General features: G+C 34.8%; 1 protein-coding gene across 4 annotated transcripts in view; it reads left to right on the top strand.

Annotated features, from left to right (window-relative positions):
• ARAP2 (ArfGAP with RhoGAP domain, ankyrin repeat and PH domain 2) overlaps positions 1–19,547 on the top strand; it is a 173,989-nt gene that overhangs the window by 97,751 nt on the left and 56,691 nt on the right. For 3 of the 4 annotated variants that reach the window (XM_045076340.1, XM_045076346.1, XM_013062205.2), the window contains exons 19-24: positions 776–939; positions 6,083–6,295; positions 9,487–9,592; positions 15,270–15,417; positions 16,929–16,997; positions 19,450–19,524. In XM_045076340.1, coding sequence (XP_044932275.1) covers positions 776–939; positions 6,083–6,295; positions 9,487–9,592; positions 15,270–15,417; positions 16,929–16,997; positions 19,450–19,524 — 775 coding nt within the window. The remainder of the gene's footprint in view (positions 1–775; positions 940–6,082; positions 6,296–9,486; positions 9,593–15,269; positions 15,418–16,928; positions 16,998–19,449; positions 19,525–19,547) is intronic. The other variant, XM_013062209.2, reaches the window with a different exon arrangement.

The following is a 19,547-nucleotide window of genomic DNA, read 5'->3' as shown; positions in this document are numbered from 1 at the left end:
TTTTGCCACTGATGAAACTGTGGCCCAAAGAAGGTTGGTAACTTGTCCCAGGTCACAAAGGAATTAAGTGCAGAGTGAAAATTTGAATTTGGGAGGTAATTTTCCAGTCTCTTGACTGCTTTATGCTCTTGCTTTTCAGTCACATGGAGACCTGATCTGTGAGATACATATATAACCTGGATATAGGGATTTGTGGTTATCACTCCCAGGAGAGGGACAAAGCCACTGACCTGAATGAATGACCTGTCTCTGCAGAGTCCTTGGAGTTCATGCGAGTGCTCTGAGGTTCAAAAAGAGGAAGTGAGCTTGTGTGGAAATCGAATGACCAGAAAGACAGGAGGAAAAACCAGAACAAATTGTATTTTTTTTTTCCTTAAGAATGTATTTTTTTTCTTAAGAAATGAAATCATTGACAGTTCTAAAAATGTTGAAAAAGGTAGCCGCAAAATCTAGTTACCTATGATGCTGGCCACAGTAGTTTCAGTTCACATATTCAGAAACAAAATAAAAGGGGTCAGGAAATGTAAGGGGGGTGAGACCATGAATTCAGAGAACTTCCTGTCTTCCTGGAGAGATGTGACTACACAGGCAAAAGGGACCTCGAATGGGAGCTAATGGTGGACGGAGGGTTTTTCTCCTCATGGATGAGACAAGATCACATTTATATGTATTAAGGATCATCTGTCGAGAAGTAAGAATAAAAAAAAAACCTTAAAAAAAACAAAAACAAAAACAACACCCAAATTATAATTTGAAATGCTTTTAAACTTTACAGAACATTATACATCCATGGGCATAGCAAGTTGGATTTCACAGTCTGGCATACCGCAATTGAGAAAGCAGCAGGTACAGATGGCAATGCTCTACAGGATCAGCAGCTCAGCAAAAATGACGTCCCCATTATTGTGAACAGCTGTATAGCATTTGTTACACAGTATGGTGAGTATCACAGAGTTTTTATTCAACCCACAGAACTCATAGTATCATTCTTAGAGTTTTTAAGTGGTATCTCCATTGGACTGCACTAGGGCTCTTGATATTTGTAAGTACATCCATGAAAAATAAAAACATAGTCACTATTCAGCCAAATGCCATTCTTTCTCCCAATAAAATTCAAATTACATAACATACTTTTACTATTTTCTTTTTCTCATGTGCATAAAAATATGGTATTTTAATACCATAAAAATACCATTTTATAAAAATATGGTATTTTAAATACCATTTTAAAACAATCTGTAAGATGTATATTAGAAATAGACTGAAGACTATATTTTTTCAGAGATTTTAAGCTTTCAGTAAAGTGAAGGGGAAGACAAAGTGTTGCCTCATAATTATGTTTTTTGGAAGTGGTAAACTGTGGGACAATATTGTGAAAAAATGGATTCTTTTGGTGCCATATATTCAAGTGTGTGGGTACATTTATTTCATTCAGCATGCTCTTGTTCACGTGTTTACATTAAGAATTATGGTTATTATAATAGTTTTGACTTAATTTTAACAGGCATTTTCATGAATAGCTTCCAAGTAAAAGGTAACTGGTTGACCATGTATGGTCTAGGTTCATTTTAATTTAATACGCTATGATAGTATTTTAGATGTACCTGAAAAGTAAAGTATGATTTGATTTTTTATGTTTATTTTCAAATTACTTTGAATTCCTCAAATTCTTTGTTTCATATTTTCTTAATACTCTAAAAGGTAGAAGTTTAACTGTATTTTTATTTTCTATTTTATTTATTTTTTTAAGATTTTATTTATTTATTTGACAGAGAGAGATCACAAGCAGGCAGAGAGGCAGACAGAGAGAGAGAGGAAGGGAAGCAGGCTCCTCGCTGAGCAGAGAGCCCGATGCGGGACTTGATCCCAGGACCCTGAGATCATGACCTCAGCCCGAAGACAGAGGCTTTAACCCACTGAGCCACCCAGGCGCCCCTAACTATATTTTTAATGTAAAAATGTTTTCTACCTGTTAATCTATAGATAAGTGTCATTGATTTAGATTACAAACGTGGAAAAGTAAAATGATTGATCTTATATTTTGGAAGGCAATTAACTTTTATTTTTGTTCTCTCAATATTAGAAGTGTCCTTGGGTGTTTTTAATTTGAAAAGAAGGTATAATGAGTGAGAAGAGCTGCTGTAAAATATTGTGGTATTAGTTTGTTACTTATTTATTGTCCACTGAATGCCAGCCATTGATCTTGGTGCTGGAAATACAGCAGTGAGAGTAAAAAGTTAAAGACAAAGCCATGAATCATGGGTTTCAGTATGAGAACTGACAATAAACTAATAAGAGCAAAATGTCAAAAATAACAGGCTATGAAGAAAACCAATTTTTAGAAATTATAATGTGTGTATATTAACCTATTTTCTTCTGGGAAGAATTCCATTTTAAGTATTTTGCTTATTTCACATGTAATTCAAGTACAACTATTATTGATACTCAGATTCACTGTGTTTGAATTATATATATTTGAATTATATATCTAGCATAAATATGTATGTAATCACATTATTTGGCTATTACTCTATGAAGCTCCTTCCTATGATAGTATGTCTGTATTCTCCTTATCAGTGGTAATCATCTGTTCATTTGAAAATGGGAGAGGAAGAAGGTTATTGTCTTTATTTATTAGTCATTACTTATTAGTGCACTTGAATTTCGTAGGTATAAATGAATTACACACATATTGTGTTTTAGCAAGAGCATAACCTCATTGGGAATTTTCACATCATGTTAGTTTCATAATGGCAGAGGGTCTTTCTTAAGCTGAGAAATGATTAAAATAACTCCACTAGCTCCAGTGAATCCAATTTATTGTTTCTCTAGGGAAATCAGAAGTTTGTGGTGTTTCTTTGAATTTAAAATCATTAAGCATTAGATTGTTTCCAACCAAATTTCATACATTAAAACTATTTTGTAATACTGGCATAAGGTACATTAACTTGCATATTAAAGTAATAAAGCCAACGAAAGACTTTTTATGTTTTGTTTTGTTTTTAATGAGCAGAACATGGGGAAATCACAATGTTACCAGCATGTATAGAAGATACTATATGCACTTAACAAAATGCCCTGTGATTAATAGAATGCAGGTGGTTGATTCAGAGCTTTTACAAAACTGCAATTATTTTGAACTTCCTGACCTATATATTAAAATCTGAAGGCCAGTCGCGCCTGGATGGGTCAGTCTGTTAAATGCTCTGCGGTCACCTCAGGTCATGATCCCAGTATCCTGGAATCAAGCCCTGCATCAGGAGCCGCCTTCTTTTCCCTGCTTGTGCTCTCTGGCTCTCAAATTAATAAAATATTTTAAATAAATAAATAAAATCTGAAGACCAATTTTTTATGCTCACAGTGTCAAGGTTTGATCTTGACCAACTTTACAGTCAAATTTATAGAGTTTAATTTTTTTTAATGAGTTATAGTAGTTTTTTCAGGGAAATTTATGTAAACAAAGTTGTTTAAATTCACATGCAGTTAACTTATTTGAGTACTCACTATTAGAAATTTACTCAACTAGAAGCACAAGATCTCAAAAACTTAGTCAAATTTTTTTTTTGTTTTTGTAGAAGTTGCGTATTCTTGCATTAAATAATCATTTATTGAATGCTTACTAAGTTCTAGTCACAGTGTAGTTAACTGTATGCAGAGAATAAGACATGCCCCTTGCCTTCTAGGTATTTAAAGACCTTTGAATCAAAGGCAAACAACTAGGCAGTTAGCATCTCAAGTGTACAAAATTCTATGGTAGAGAGAGTCAGCGGTTGGTACGAGGTGAATTTCACCTGGAGTAGGGGTAGTGATTGCTTTATGGGTGAGATGTGGTGCCTACCGTGATTAAGAGAAAGTAGGAGCTATTCAGAAGATGGGAATAGGACTTATAGGAGGAGGAACAGTGTATGCCCATGTATAGAGTCATAAGGGAAGTTGTCTTTTGAGGAAACTTTGTGTAATTAAATGTCGCCAGAGCTTAATGTTGGAAGAACGGGAGAAAGGAGACAGGAGGGTTAAGCTTATTTGTGTAGAGCCTTAAATATTGTAGTATGCACTCAAACTTGCCATCTAGGCAGTGGGAAGGTGGTACGCAGATTTTTTTTTTTTTTTTTTTTTTTTTGTACACAGATTTTTAAGTATGTTGGTTACACCAGCAGACCTGTATCTCAGATCAAGCTGTTATCACTGTGGAGGTGGACTGGAGGGTTGCCTAAAAATAGGGGTGGGTGTTGTGAAAATGTAGTGAGGAATTGAGTGCAAAAAATAACAAACAGTACAGGAGATGAAGGAAAGGGGACAATTTTGAGAACAAGGTTATGATGAAAAATGTTTTGTTTCGCTTTAATATTGTAAGCGAGAAAGAAAAGTTCTGACTTACAAAGGACTAGGGAGAAGGCACTTCCATGTATTGAGATACAGGAACAAGATAAAGAACATACTGGGATTGGTAGGTGACTGAGCAAATGGGACAGGAGACTTAATTCCTCAGATTTTTTTGATTTGTCCATGACAGTTTTGTGCCTGTGTGTATGTGTGTGTTTGACATCTTAGAAATGAAAACCCAGGTGAAAATGTATATGTAGTAGTTGAAGTGATAAAGTTGGGTTCACCCTGAGAATTTTGTGGGGGAGTCAGGAAGACAGGCGACTTGATGAATTTCTGGAATCTTTAGTAAATGCTTGATGGTAATATATCTAGAAGACTGGAAGAGTCATCATAGAGGAAAGGGGGGGAAGATATGTGATCATAATGTCACAAAAACCATGAAATTAAAAGAATTTTAGCATGGATTCATTTGAATGTCAAATACTGCAGGAGATTCTCATTGGATAAAAACAAGAAAACATATAGAAAATAGGATGTCAATGGTATTCTTTTTTTTTTTTTATTTTATTTATTTATTTGACACAGAGAGAGAGAGAGAGAGATCACAAGTAGGCAGAGAGGCAGGCAGAGAGAGAGAGGAGGAAGCAAGCCCCCTGCTGAGCAGAGAGCCCGATGCGGGCCTCTATCCCAGGACCCTGAGACCATGACCTGAGCTGAAGGCAGAGGCTTAACCCACTGAGCCACCCAGGCGCCCTCTCATTCGTATTCTTGATGAAGGTGGTTCCCAGTTGCGTGGGGATTGGGCACAGAAGCAAGATTGTGGCTCAAAGATGAACAGAAGTGAGGGTGAAATGATAGGAAGAATAAATACAGGAAATTCAGCATGGTTTTGGAAGGAGGAGAAACCAGAGATCTGAGAGGGGGGCAAAGTTACCATTTAATTAAAATAATTAATTTATTTATTTTTGCATTATCATTACCATCACTCTTCTTTACTCCTCTTCTTCTTACTAACCTCTCCTCTCCCCTTTAGTTTACATGGGGCACTTAATGAACCAATAACTTTGTAAAGGAGATGACCCTCAGGGCGCCTGGGTTGGCTCCATTGGTTAAGCATCTGATTCTTGATTTCAGCTCAGGTCATGATCTCAGGGTCCTGAGATCAAGTCCCACACTGAGCTCTGTGCTAAGTCTGGAGCCTGTTGGAGATTCTCGCTCCTCCTCTCTCTCTCTCTCTCCCCCGCCTCAAAAAAACAAAAAACAAAACTAAACAAAACAAAGGATATGACCCATGACCCAACTCTTCATCTAGAAGAAGAAAAAAATGTGAAATAGGCAGAAATTAATATACAAATATGAGTGCAGAGGGTTAAGAAAAAATTATACCAGAGAGTCTGTTTACTGGTGAAGCTGGAGACAAGCTTGAATTCCGGGAGACAAAGTGAAGCTAGCACACCTTTGGTTTAAAAAAAAAAAATATATATATATATTGCAGATGCTATGAAAAACTGAGGGAAGGGCTAACTAGGGGCATTCTAACAGCTGAGGATGAAGCTGAAATAGTTCATCAGGTTTGCATTTTAAATACCTAAATAAGTGGGCAGGAGAGGCTCTTTCCCTCATGTGTGTTTCTATCAACTCTTGGATAATGATTTTGTCTTGCGCAATATCCCAACACAAATTTGTTCTGTTTCTAAGGTTTAAGAGTGGATTTTGATTTTCAACTTTTTTCATATAATTTTTTTTTTAAACAAAGGTTTAGGATGCAAATATATCTATCAAAAGAATGGTGATCCTTTGCACATAAGTGAACTTCTGGAGAGTTTCAAAAAAGATGCAAGAAGCTTTAAATTGAGAGCGGGAAAACATCAGCTTGAAGATGTGACTGGCGTGTTGAAGAATTTTCTCTCTGACATAGATGATGCACTTCTTACTAAGGAGCTCTATCCGTATTGGATCTCTGCTTTAGGTAATACATATAAAACAGAACATAATAAATGCTTGTCTTCTAACTTGATAATTATATCTTTTAAATCTTTGATCTGAGAATTGAAAGGAACAATGTACATAATGGCTTAGAACAGAAATTGGGCAAATATCAATTATTTGTAACTACCTCAAAAGAAATTTCTAGTAATAATTGATAAGTAGTATATTAAAGTAATTCATAGTTTTCAGATTTCTTAGTGTTTGTGTTAACTTTGAAGTTTTATGGTCAGGTCCATGAATGCTATTAATTTCTCATTAAGATTAAAATTAAAGGTGTAATATAAGTTGGATTTTATCCCATTCCCTCATTGGCTCTTTGCCTGTATCATTTACTCTACCTCTGTAGGGGTTCATAACAGTATTTTTTTTTTAACTCTTTCCTTCTTTATTTTTCATTAATTAATTTAAAAAAAGAGACAATTTTGCTACACTGTAAGAGAACTTATTTAAGAAATGACCCTAGAAAAGTAGTTTATTTAATCACTTACTGGGTTAAATTGATTCAGTAAAACCTACATCTATATCCATTAATTCAAAATAACTCCTTTTACAGAAACATTACAAAAATGAAGACTTTTAAATGTAAGCATTACTTTTAATCCCATTTTTCTAATAGAACTATTTTCATTTTTATGTATTTTATAGTGTTTGTCCTACACCTATAATTTATGTAATCCTTATTATAGTAATAAACCACTAGCTTTTCTCCTATATCTACAGTATTTTCCATGATTTTCATTTTTAATTTTTAAAAAAAATTTGTCATTGAATTTTTATGATAATTTACTAATATATTTCTCACTTATACATTTATTCTGTTTAGGATTTTTGCAAAACAGGCCTTTGAATTTGACTATATGACACTTTTCTATCGAGAAATAGGCTTTTTCAGTGAACGTATTTGTTTAAAGTAAATATAAACGTGATACTTAAGGGGTTAATGTGGAAATGATGTCATAAAACATCGACAGTTTGGAAAATTATCCCAAGAATAATCTGTATTAGTGTCAGCAAGAAGGGAGTAGGATTGTTATTAAAGCTTTTCACAGTTGCCCAATTCAGAAGCCTTTTGTTTGCCTCCTGATGCTGCTCAAACCAATAGGTTCAACTAATCAAAAAGAGAGTTGACTGCATAATTATATGGGATATAAAATACAGAATAAGATAATATATCTCTTTAAGTCCAGTTATCTTGCCACTCTCATTTTTGTTTCAGAAACATTTCTTTGTGATTTATAACTATGAAATTATTTATAGCATCTCAATAAAGGCTTATAATTTATCTTTGTTGCAAAATCAGTTATCAAAAATTTGAGGCTTTTGTTCAATTATCAGGTTCTATGACAAAGATGTCTTTAATGTTGTCAGTCTATCAGGAGGAGGTAGTCGGTAGATAGTAGCATATGTCAAAGAGGAATGTGTTTATCTTTTACTTGAATGTGAATTCTTTGAGAATTTTCTTGGAGAAGGTTTCGGATACGAGGTCAGATAGCCTTAAAGTTATTTGCTTTTAGATTCAGCATAGCCCTGACTTGTCAGAAGTGCCTTGTGTTGGATCTGACAAGAATAAACTGGAACTTTTGGGGTGACCTCATAGGAGAGCTCTCTAGGGTCCTGTGTGCTGAGGCAAAGAATGCCTTACAGTGTCATACCACCTATTTATATGATATATGATCTGTTCTTCTAAGAACACCATTAAATTGTCTGATGTCTGTGGCTAGCTGAACATTTCTTTGTATTTTCTCTATGACCTGAAATCTATCTTAAGTTTTACTTTCAAATTGCTTAAGCTTTACTTTGAAAATATCATCTGTTTTATCCTTATTAGACTTGTGAATATGTGCTTTAATAGCATGACTTCTTATAAGTGTAATAGAATTAATTACATTTTATTAAGTAAATACCATTACAGTTAGAAACTGGATGAGAAGAGTGTCAGTGTTTGGATTGTACTAGACTGATAGATATTCTTCATTCACTTCCAGTGTAGTCCTTTGAATATAATTTGGGTGTTTTCCACTCTTGTTTTTAGAGGGTCATCTACTAGCACATTTAAGTCAACATGATCATGTTTACTTTCATAGACCTTCCATGCAGACTGTATCAGTACAAAAGAACTATCAGTTACAGTTTTGAATAAGAGTGTACTTCAAAAATGTGCCACAGAGTTTCTTACTTCCCCTGGGATCCTAGTGCCCTTTAAAAGTGACTGTGTACTTTTAAAGAATCATTAATGTGCTGCTGGCTTTCTGTGAAAAGAATAGGTAGGGCTAAGCAGAAAATGAAAAAATCTTGTTTCCAAAGGTAGTTGGAAATTGCAAGGGAATATCTAAGTGCAATCTCCTTAAGGTACAAAGTCAGTACAAGTTATTTCTTTGAAGAATGGCCTTTCATTTCCCCTGTGAGCTAGCAGGTCAGATCAGACCACCACTACACATCTTTAGAGTCTAGAACTTCGGGGGTTTCTGGGCCTAGTTTCTCCAAATATTTGACTTAGGAGGTTAGGAGAGGGAAGCATAATTCCTTTTCACCCCCCTCTCCATAACAGAGGGTCCATCCTCCTGTAAGTCTGTGTCATAGCTGTCAGGGCTGCACATGGTTTCTTCCATTGCCCTCTTCCCTTTTCCAAGGAGTTGGAGGTACCAGCGTTGGTAAGAGGCCCTCTACATGAATCTGCAGGGTAATGCAGTTCATAGCTTTGGGGTGGTTCATAGTTTTGGTATGATTTTTGTGATTTCACACACACACACAGAAAATCACAAATGTCATTTTCAAATGACAGATAGTGAAATCTTTCCATAGCCAAAGAAAGTACTTTTGGTTTATCTTTCAATTTTTACTCCAATATGAGTCCTTAATTGAATATATTCCTATTAGTTGAAGTTCAGTAGTTCATCAAGTGGGGGATAAAATGCAAACCTGGGTTTTGAAAGTGCTTCATTTTTAATTAGAAAGTATTAGAACTATAGCTTATTACCACATAATGTTGATGTAAGTGCTTTGCCAGAATTAGAGAAGTTTGAATGTTTATTCTATTGACACTCGATTAGATCACTTAGTGAAATAATAATGAATACTATTTTAAAATAGTGTTAAAAGGCAGATGTGTAGTATAGACTATTAATTTAGGCTTAAGATTGTTTTGTGTTTTGTTTTGTTTTGAACATCTAGATACTCAAGATGACAAGGAAAGAATTAAAAAGTATGGAGCATTTATACGTTCTCTTCCAGGGGTCAACCGAGCAACGTTGGCAGCTGTAATCGAACACCTTTACAGGTGAGTGGTTTCATGAGCTTTCGTAGACATTTCAAACATGGCATTCAGTAAGGCATTGTATCTTAAATTTAAAGCAGCATAGCAAACTTTGTGTATGGGGCTGTGAATTTCCCATCATATCTTAAAAATGGTTTCAATCTATTAAAAAACGACTAGAACTGATAAATGTATTCAGTAAGGTCATAGGATACAAAATGAATATATAGAAATCTGTTGCATTTTTAGAGGCTAATAATGAAGTAGCAGAGAAAGAGAAATTAAGACAATAATTCCATTTATAATTGCACCAAAAATAATAAAATACTTTAGGAATTAGCTTAGCCAATGAAGTGAAAGGAAAGATTTGTACTCCAAAAACTGTAAAACACTGATGAAAGGAACTGAAGACGACAGAAGTAAATGGAAAGATATACTCTGTTCAAAGAGTGGAAGAATTAAATTGTAAAATGTCCATACTACCTAAACCAATCTGTAGATTTAATGCAATTCCTTTCAAAATCCCAACAGAATTTTTTATAGAATTAAAATCAAGTAATCGTAAAATTTGCATGGAACCACAGAAGTTTCCAAATAGTCAAAGCAATCTTGAGAAATAGCAGCAAAGGGAAGTACCACAATCCTAGATTTTAAGATATCCTACAGAGCTCTAGTGACTGAAACAGTGTGCTACTGGCACACAGACAGACACATAAAGCAATGGAACAGAATAGAGAGTCCAGAAATAAACTCATGCTTACATGGTCAATCTATGACAAAGGAGGCAAGGATATACAATGGGGAAAAGACAGTCTCTTTAACAAGTGGTGCTAGGAGAACCAGACAACTTACATGTAAAAGAAACTGGACCACTTTCTAACACCATACACAAAAAACAAACTGAAATGGATTAAATACCTAAATGTGAGACCTTAAACAATAAAAATCCTGGAAGAGGACATAGACTGTTATTTCTTCGACATTGACTTTAGAAAGATCTTTCTCGATGTCTCCTTGGGCAAGGGAAACAAAAGTAAAAATAAACTATTGGGACTACACCAAAATAAAATGATTTTTCACAATAAAGGAAACTATCAACAAAACAAGGCAGCCTGCTGAATGGGGGAAGATATTTACAATGACATATCCAATAAAGGGTTAATGTTCAAACTATATAAAGAACTTCTGTAAGTCAATAACAGAGAAACATATAGTCTCATTAAAAATTGGCGGAGGACCTGAGTAGACATTTCTCCGAGGAAGACAGATGGCTAAAGGACACATGAAAAGATGCTCACACCATTTATCATTAGGGAAATGCAAATCAAAACTACCATGAGATATCACCTTATGCCAGTCAGAATGGCTAGTAACAAAAAGATAGAAAAATAATAAGTGTTGGCAAGGATGTGGAGAAAAGGGACCCGTCTGGTACTGCTGACAGAAATACGCAACAGTGTAGCCACTGTGGAAACATGATGTTCCTCAAAACACTAAAAATAGAATTACCATCTAATCTAGTAATTCCACTACCAGTTTTTACTCAAAGACAGTAAAAGCACTAATTCAAAAAGATATATGCACCCCCATGTTTATTGCAGTGTTATTTATAATAGCCAAGTCATAGAAGCAATGTTAAGTGTCCATCAATAGATGAACAGATGAAGAAGTGGTAGCAAGTATACACAATGAAATATTACTCACCCATAAAAAAAATGAGGTTTTTGTTATTTGCAACAACATGGATGGACCTGGAGGATATTATACTGAGTGAAGTCAGTCAGACTGAGAAAGACAAATACCGTATGGTTTCACTTGCCAGAGGAATTTAAGAAAGAAATGAACAAAGAAAAAAGAAGACCAAAAAAATGCCAGATTCTTAAATATGGAGAACAGCTGGTGGTTACCAGAGTAGGTGGGCAGGAGGATGAGTGAAGAAAATGGTTTTAAAATGAAATTCCCAGTGAACTATCGCTTTAGTGTTTCTTTCTGTAACTAAGGCCTGTTTCAGATAAATAGCATATGGAAGATTTTTTAAATGAATTAGAAATAATCAGGTGCAGCATCCCTCAGATGAGTCCAATGCATAAGCACAAACTTTTTGACACTCATATAATAGGGAAACTGGAGAAGAGAAGGAAGTACAGAGACCAGAATTCTCTACGAGGCGTCTGTCGGTGAGCACAGTATTTTCTCATGATGGTCTCTACAGAAACTTTTAATTCTTCATTAGGAATTTGTATCTAACTGGTAATTCCAGCATTTTAGTGTCAGACTGTTGATTAAAGGAGAACAGTTTAGAAATCAAATATTTTCTATGTCAAGGTATGTAGTTTCCTCCATTTGGGAGGAGAGGAAGAATATAATAGTTCCTTGAAAAGTGGGATCTCTGAAGGATGGGGAATGTTTGGAAAAACAAACAAACAAACAAACAAAAAAAAAAAAACTTTTCCATTGAAATGAAAGGCTGATTTGTTTTGCTGTCTGCAAGAATTACTACAGAACTTTAACAAGTGTGAATATGGTTTAAGGAATATCATTGTCGCCACAATCCTTCCTGCACAGATGTAGGACTCTCTTGAATGAATTTTGGTGCAGTTGGATTCTACTAAAACTATCTCATTTGTGGTCTACATTGAGAAATTCTTCACAGTTTCTTTTTTTGTTACGTTTGTTTTCCCACTACCACTTCTCATGCATGTAAACTTCATTACTGTAAAACAGATTTTCTTATGACACCATATCAGTGTAGTATATCTGTTATATAGTCCTATCCCTAAGGAGACATTGGAGCAAGTTTTTCTTCAAATACTTTAATGTATGACCGGGTTGCTACAGTTCATTAAGTTGACATTTTAAACATTGATTTATACTTAATTTTTCTTAAAATCTGTTGATTGAGAGAGAGTGGGCACACACTCTTGGGATGGGTAGGGGGGAAGAGAGGGGTGAGGAGAATCTAAAGCAGACTCCCTGCTTAGTGTAGAAGCCTGATGTGGGGCTTGATCCCACAACCCTGAGATCATGACCTGAGCCAAAATCAAGAGTCAGATACTTAACCAACTGAGCCACCCAGGTGGTTAAGAATCTTAAAATTCTTAGTTCTGATTTGAATTTGAGATAATGAGTTCCTGTCCTCGCCCTGCCTCCTTTTCTTCAACTGACATATGTTTCAACTGGCTATATTTTAGTGCCTACTATGTACAAAACAGTACCTAATAAGATTCCATGTGAACGGAAATATTTGATAATAATACATAAAGACAAAAAATCTTAAAAGTCCGCTGTTCCAAACTGAGCGTCTGGATGTCCAAGTGAACGCCCAGGGGTGCTGCAGGGCATTTTGTATTTTTTAGGGAAAAAACAGCAACATTGGGACAGCTTTTAAAATACAGAATTGTAGTATGGGCAGAAGGATTGAGTGACTTGTCGTGTTGACATCCAGGGGATGCTTCGCATCTCAAGGGGTATGTGAGCCGGGTGTGAAAAGAAGGAAAGTACAGGAAATGAGTGGAGGGTGTTTTCTGGCAAACAGGTGTGCCGGGGACCAGCCAGTTTGTTATTGGCCGGCAGGTAGTTGTGAAAGGCTCAGGTGGTCATGTAAAAACATATAGATTTTATTCCTGTAGGTAATAAAGAGTGATCAAATCCGCTTAAGGACAATAATCCGTGAATGGGATTGACTGGGAAGAGATTGGAGTAGATGGTGAGAAACGAATCAGGAAACCGTTCCCTTGTTAATGAGAATGCCTGAGTGAGAAGAGACTCAGTGAGCAGACTGGGAACACTTGGGAATGGCAGCATGTGGGGCAGAGAAATCAAGGAAGGGGAGGAAAATATTCTAGCGGACTTTATGCCAGAAGCGAAGGCAGCTGCAGAAATGGAAGAGGAGAGAGGTAAAGACTAGCAAAGAGGTATTCTATGGCAGAAGGAAGTCTCACAGAAGGCAGGAACGTTTGATAGAGTTGTCAGAAGTTTGAGAGGTCGATTTGGATAAGGTCAGGTTGATTTAACATTTAATTCCATCCCTGCCTGGGATAACAGATCGCTTCCTCCATGACTAACATTTACTTAATTCCATTCACCAGATATTTATTACACGCTCCAGGGTGATTAAAGCAAGAGTCCCTGATGGGGCGATGCTTCGATTCTAGTAGCACAGGCAGACTTGCAGATAAATTTTCCAGATGTTTATAATTTAGTGTGATAAAAGTACAGAAGTGGTTTTGAGAGGGATGTTCACAGTTATTATAACCCCCCCATTAACTTGCCATTCCTTTTGCATCTTATAAATCACATATGATGATTATACTTGCTCTGTCTCTGCTGTGCAATTTGGTATTTTATTCTGAGTTTCTTATATCATCATATTTATATTCCTGTCACCTTTTACTCTTTTTTGTAACTACAAGAATCTGCTTTTTATAGACAGGGGTACCTAACTTAGTCTTGTTTTATTCCTTTGATACAACTGGTCTCCCTTTTTTAGTATATATTTTAAAATTTACAGATGTAATTAGACAACCAAGCAGAGTCCTATTATATATAGTCAGTGACACATATCAACAGATACCTCCATGTGTGTATCACTTATAGTTATCATCTTTGCATTTTTATCAATGTAAATTTCCTCTAAACACATGTAGTATTATTTAAATCACTTTCCACTCAACGTTTGTGAATATACTTTACCCTTGAACAATGCAAGATTTAGGGGCACTGCTCCTAGATGCTATTGAAAATCCACATATAACTTCTGACTCCCCACCTCTGAACTTAACTACTAATAGCCCACTGTTGACCAGAAGCCTTACCAGTAACATGCATAGTCAGTTAACATGTACTATATGTGACAGACGTGTTACATACTATATTCTTACAGTCAAGGTTATTGAAGTCATGGAACATATTTATACTACTGTACTGTATTTATGGAAAAGAATCCACATGGAAGTGGACCCACATAGTTCCAATTGTGCTGTTCAAAGATCACGGAACTTTCAGGGCTCTCTGTACATCCCACATGTTATAGCCTCTTCATGGGGAGAGTTGACTCCTCTGTTTGTGTCTGTTCATTGCAAAAAGCCGTTCTTTATAATATCCAAGAAAAGTATAATTGTATGTTTAAATTAAGTGTTTGCTTTTGGGAGATAATATCCAATTTTGAATAACCATACAAACACATGCTGCCAAGTCTTTTCTCACCTGATTTGCCCTTCCTGGAAAACTCAGCTAGCCTTGAAGAACCTTGAATCTGGAACTCTCTCCTAAATGCCTCTCAATTCACCTTTCCTGCCTTGTTTCCTGCTTACCGACTGCCCCCTATTCCTTTTTTCACTTATGCTTCAGTCCCTCTGGTCATTTTCTGCTACTGTGCAAGCACATCTTTATGCCTTAGCCGCAGGTTGCACCATTATCTGGAATTATTAGAATATGGTGGGTCCCTCCTCCAGTCAACAAACAAGTACTGCTTTGTAACTTGTAATCGTATCTTCTTTTAGCTTTTTTCTTATGTTCTTAACTAGACTGTAAACTACTTAGAAAAAAGAACCACATTTTTCTTTAAATCACCACCATACCTGTTATATCAGAGACCTTCAGTATGTGTGTGCTAAATAATGATAAATGGGTATTGTGACTAAAGTTCTATGAAATTTTCAAAAATAATTGTGTGGTAATGAGCTGTGCTTTTCTCTAACAGGGTTCAGAAATGTTCAGAAATCAATCACATGAATGCGCATAATTTGGCCTTGGTCTTTTCATCCTGTTTGTTTCAAACTAAGGGACAAACTAGTGAAGAAGTGAATGTAATTGAGGACTTAATTAATAATTATGTTGAGATATTTGAGGTAAATATTTTATATCCTGACCTTGTTAAAATAGTTTTGATATTACTGTTGGCAAATTTAAAAATACCTTTTAGGATGTTTATAATCTAGTCTTAATGAATATCTAAAAATAAAGGATAATTATATGATTTTTAATACATTAGATACATTAAAACTAGACTTTTAAGCTATAGCCATTCATTTAAATTTGGCTGCTTTAAAAGCCCTCTGGTATCTTTTGGACAGAATATTTCAATATAGGATGTTTCTGTTTTGCTTTTTTTTTTTTTTTTTTTTTTTTTTCAGTATGTGCATGCAGTAAGTGTGTCTACTCAGAGGTGTGAAATTATGATTTTCACAAATTTGGCAGAAAATACCAGGCTGATAAATTCTGTAATTGAATGCATTTTTGTGTTTTCTTTTAATTGTGTCTGAGTTAGAAATTAAAAAAAAAAAAAGAAATAATTATCATGTGGTTTTTACTAAGTTACCTGTTCTAATTATTTGACTTTCAATTTGCTATTTATGAAGTCAGTATATTCATGTTTCATCAGAAAACTGTCAGAATAAGGATGATTTCTTAGTTGAAAGAAGTAAAAATAGAGGAAGTAAGCCCAGGGTTTGAATGTAATGTATCTGAGTTAGAGGTCCAGTTTCCATCACCTAATTACCACTGGCATCTTAATTATCACTGGCATGGCTGTCATTTAAACTTTGGGGCACTCTTAAATAGTGCCGTATAAGACTTCTTGTTTTCCAGGGTTATGGATATGTTAGTTGAAATCAAGTGGGTTAATGTACTAGGTTATTATATGTAGACTTCTTACATTCTTAATGTAAGTGATCACAAGTTTCTTTAGCCAAGGGAAGGAAACTCTTTTAATAAAATAAAAACACACAGTTTGTATCTTAATTTATGTAGGAAAGGACACCAAAGTTGTTGGGTTCTCTTTGCTCTTTGATCTCTTTTAAATTTTCTTTCTGTATGTGTATGTGTCCACTGTTTTTGATCAACAGCAGCTTCTTCGCAATAATTCTGATGCTGAAAAATGAAAGAATTCGGGAAAAAATGTGTGGCTTTATGTGCTCTCTTTATTTTCTATTTTTGTACTGTTACATAAATAACAAATCAAATGGTTATCTTCATAGTTTCGCTAATTCCAACTTGAAGTGTTGGAAATTTCATATGCACTTAATGAGCATTTCAGTTTGAGACATGAGTCTTGTCTCTCAACCTACATAAACTCTAGCAAATCATTCATCAGCCCCTTGCTTATTAAGTTGCTTAGTGATATAGCTTCCATTGCTGGAATCCACAGCTTGAAGTGATGTCATCATAAAATGCTGAACTTTATGAGGCTCTGTTATGTTGGCTTTATTTCTGCCCTAGCTGTGTGGGCCCGTGCTGATTAAGATGGCCATTCTCATTTATTTTTAAATTGTTGCTCTTTAAATTCCTGAAGAGTTATGTGAGGATGAGTACCATAACTCCTTGTATTTTATTAGAATATCCCAAATTATATTTTAAACAGGTTAAAGAAGACCAAGTCAAACAAATGGACATAGAAAATAGCTTTATTACCAAGTGGAAAGACACTCAAGTGAGTAGTATTAGTTAGATCTCCAAAGAATTAAAAAAAAAATAAAATAAAACCACAAAAAACCAAAACTTCTGTTGTAAGTAAAGATGTTTGTTGTATTTATTTTTAAGTTCCTATATGAAGCTAAGTAAAAGTAATGGGGGAAAAAAAACCTAGATAAAATAGTTGCATAATTCTGCAGCATGTTGCTTATATGCAAAATGCCAAAGTATGTTAAAATAGATTTTTCAAAATACAGAGGGAAAAATCGGTATTAATCTTATTAATGCCCTTTGTAAAATCAATTTTACTTACAAATGCGCTATTAAAAATGCCAGTGGATTTCAAAGGAAGCCTTTAAAGCCAAAAAGATACTAGAGTAAATGGAAAACAGCTCTATAATGATTGTTTCCATTATGATTTTGAAAATATAAATTATTTTTTCTACGCTTTTGCTCTGCATGCTCTCAGATGATTGTATTAGTGGAATGTTTCTAATGTCATCTTTGTCACATATGCTGATCTATGTCTTAAATTGACTACTTTCTAAATCTTCTTTTGCTTGCTTCGGTTGCATTGTATTGGATTCGTGTGTTCAGGTTGCACAGCAGTTTTCCAACATACCTTGCCTTGTTTGATGAACCTTCGTTAGACTTTCTTAAAATTCATATTTAATCTTCCTCTAATCACTTTGAATTATATTGGATTCAGGATACCAGTGTAAATAAATAATATCCATAGGTCAAATATATTCTGTTTATAGATATACTCAGAATGAGGCAAATGCTTCCTTATTAGTCGACTCTAAATTTACCTTATTCTTGAAATATTAGAGAAGTCATGGAGCTACCATTCCATAGCAAGGAGGGAAGGAAAAGCTTCATTTCTAGTACCCAAGGTCCCTGAGTACTAGTACTGTGATAGAGTACTTACCTGAGAAAGCATCTCCTCCATTTTGACCCTAAGTATTAATGCAGCTTTTAGAGGAGTTAACCATAACACTAAAAAACCTGGTTCCTTATCAGTTCTCTTGAATTACTGCTTTTTAGGGAGTTTCAGTCATGAAATAAAGGGTTGTGTGAGTCCAAGGGATAATCTTTGGCAGCATAACCTATGTTGTTATTAGATAAAGTATGAGTGTCCTTCTGTATTTTTCTTTTATATTCATATTACAATAATGAATCTTGGCTGCTTTTTAATTGAGTCCATAAGTAGAAGAAATGAATTGTCTACAAAACAGAGTAATTGGACCAGAAAAGTGGAAAACTTTGGAGAAACCTGTTTTTCTCTAATCCATTGAAAACTCTGCTATGGTGTTTTTTTCTGACAGTCTCCAGGTCTTATCCCTGTTTGAATTTCTTAGTTATTCTTGTTTTGGCTTCTCTCTATGAGTCCTTTGTGTTTGTGTTTTTAATTTTTAAAATGTGTCCTTCCTGGAGAGTTGTTTATGCAAACACAGTGAAAAGTAGAAATGTCACTGTATCTTTTCTTCTCTTGAATTTTTGTGTAGCATTGAAAGTGAGGAAGAAAAATTGGAAATAAGCTTTTCTAAGTCTCTACTGCCAGTATAATTAAGAACTTCCTCAAAGTATATTTTTAATGTTTTCCTCACTAATTTTTTCATCAGGTTTTATTTTTAGGCAAATTTATTTTCAGGATGATTGTTTCTCCAATTCGATCATTTTTTTAAAATTGGGAGATACTATTTCTAAGTGGTTACATAACTTAAGGCAGTTTCTGAATAAAGCTACTCAAAATATTTTTCATAGATTCATGTGGTTTTTCGTTACCCTTTTCCACATTATACTGTCGATGTATATAGCGTTATCTTATGGTTTTTATTTTCTGGATTTTCTCTTCTTCACTTAATATGTCTGCTGGGATAGAATAGTGACCCAAATATTGGAACACTAAATGGTTGACTAACAATAATTAAAATAAAAACTTCTCTTTTCATCTACTTTATACTGTCACTTCACTTTTTTTTTCTTTGCTAAATATATTTTTTCTATTTTTAGTTTTAATATAGCTCTAACCTAATTTATCCTCAAATGCCAATATTTGGACGATCTCTTTGAAAATTTAGCAACACCTTTTTTCCCTTTTTATTATTGGTATTGTGCCCACACTGTAGTTTAGAGCAAGTCACATGTGGATCATTTTCACTTCTCATTTTGTTTATCCTATTAACACACATGGCAATGGCTCTTACAACTTCTGTTGTTGACATCAGCAAATTCCTTCTCATTGTAGCCAGATTCATTATTTTACTAAGAATATAAGAGTGTTTAGGACATTACACTCTTAAGAGATGAAAAAAAAAAGGCCATTTGTGTAGATTCCTTCTCAGCTGCATCTGGAAAATGGGTATTATCATGCTATCAATAGGCTCATTCCACTATTATGAAATATTTGGCTTTGTGTCTTAAGTGTCATACTTATATTTGCTGTTTTCACATTTGCCCCTTTCTAGGTCTCCCAGGCTGGAGATTTGTTAATTGAAGTGTATGTAGAAAGGAAGGAACCTGACTGCAGTATTATAATTCGGGTGAGTCCTAAAGATGTATGTAA

This window comes from Mustela putorius, unplaced genomic scaffold (assembly GCF_011764305.1).
Source record: "Mustela putorius furo isolate JIRA1106 unplaced genomic scaffold, ASM1176430v1.1 tig00000083_pilon_pilon_pilon, whole genome shotgun sequence".
In the NCBI taxonomy this organism is placed as follows: domain Eukaryota; kingdom Metazoa; phylum Chordata; class Mammalia; order Carnivora; family Mustelidae; genus Mustela; species Mustela putorius.
This window is presented reverse-complemented; position numbering and strand designations above follow the sequence as displayed.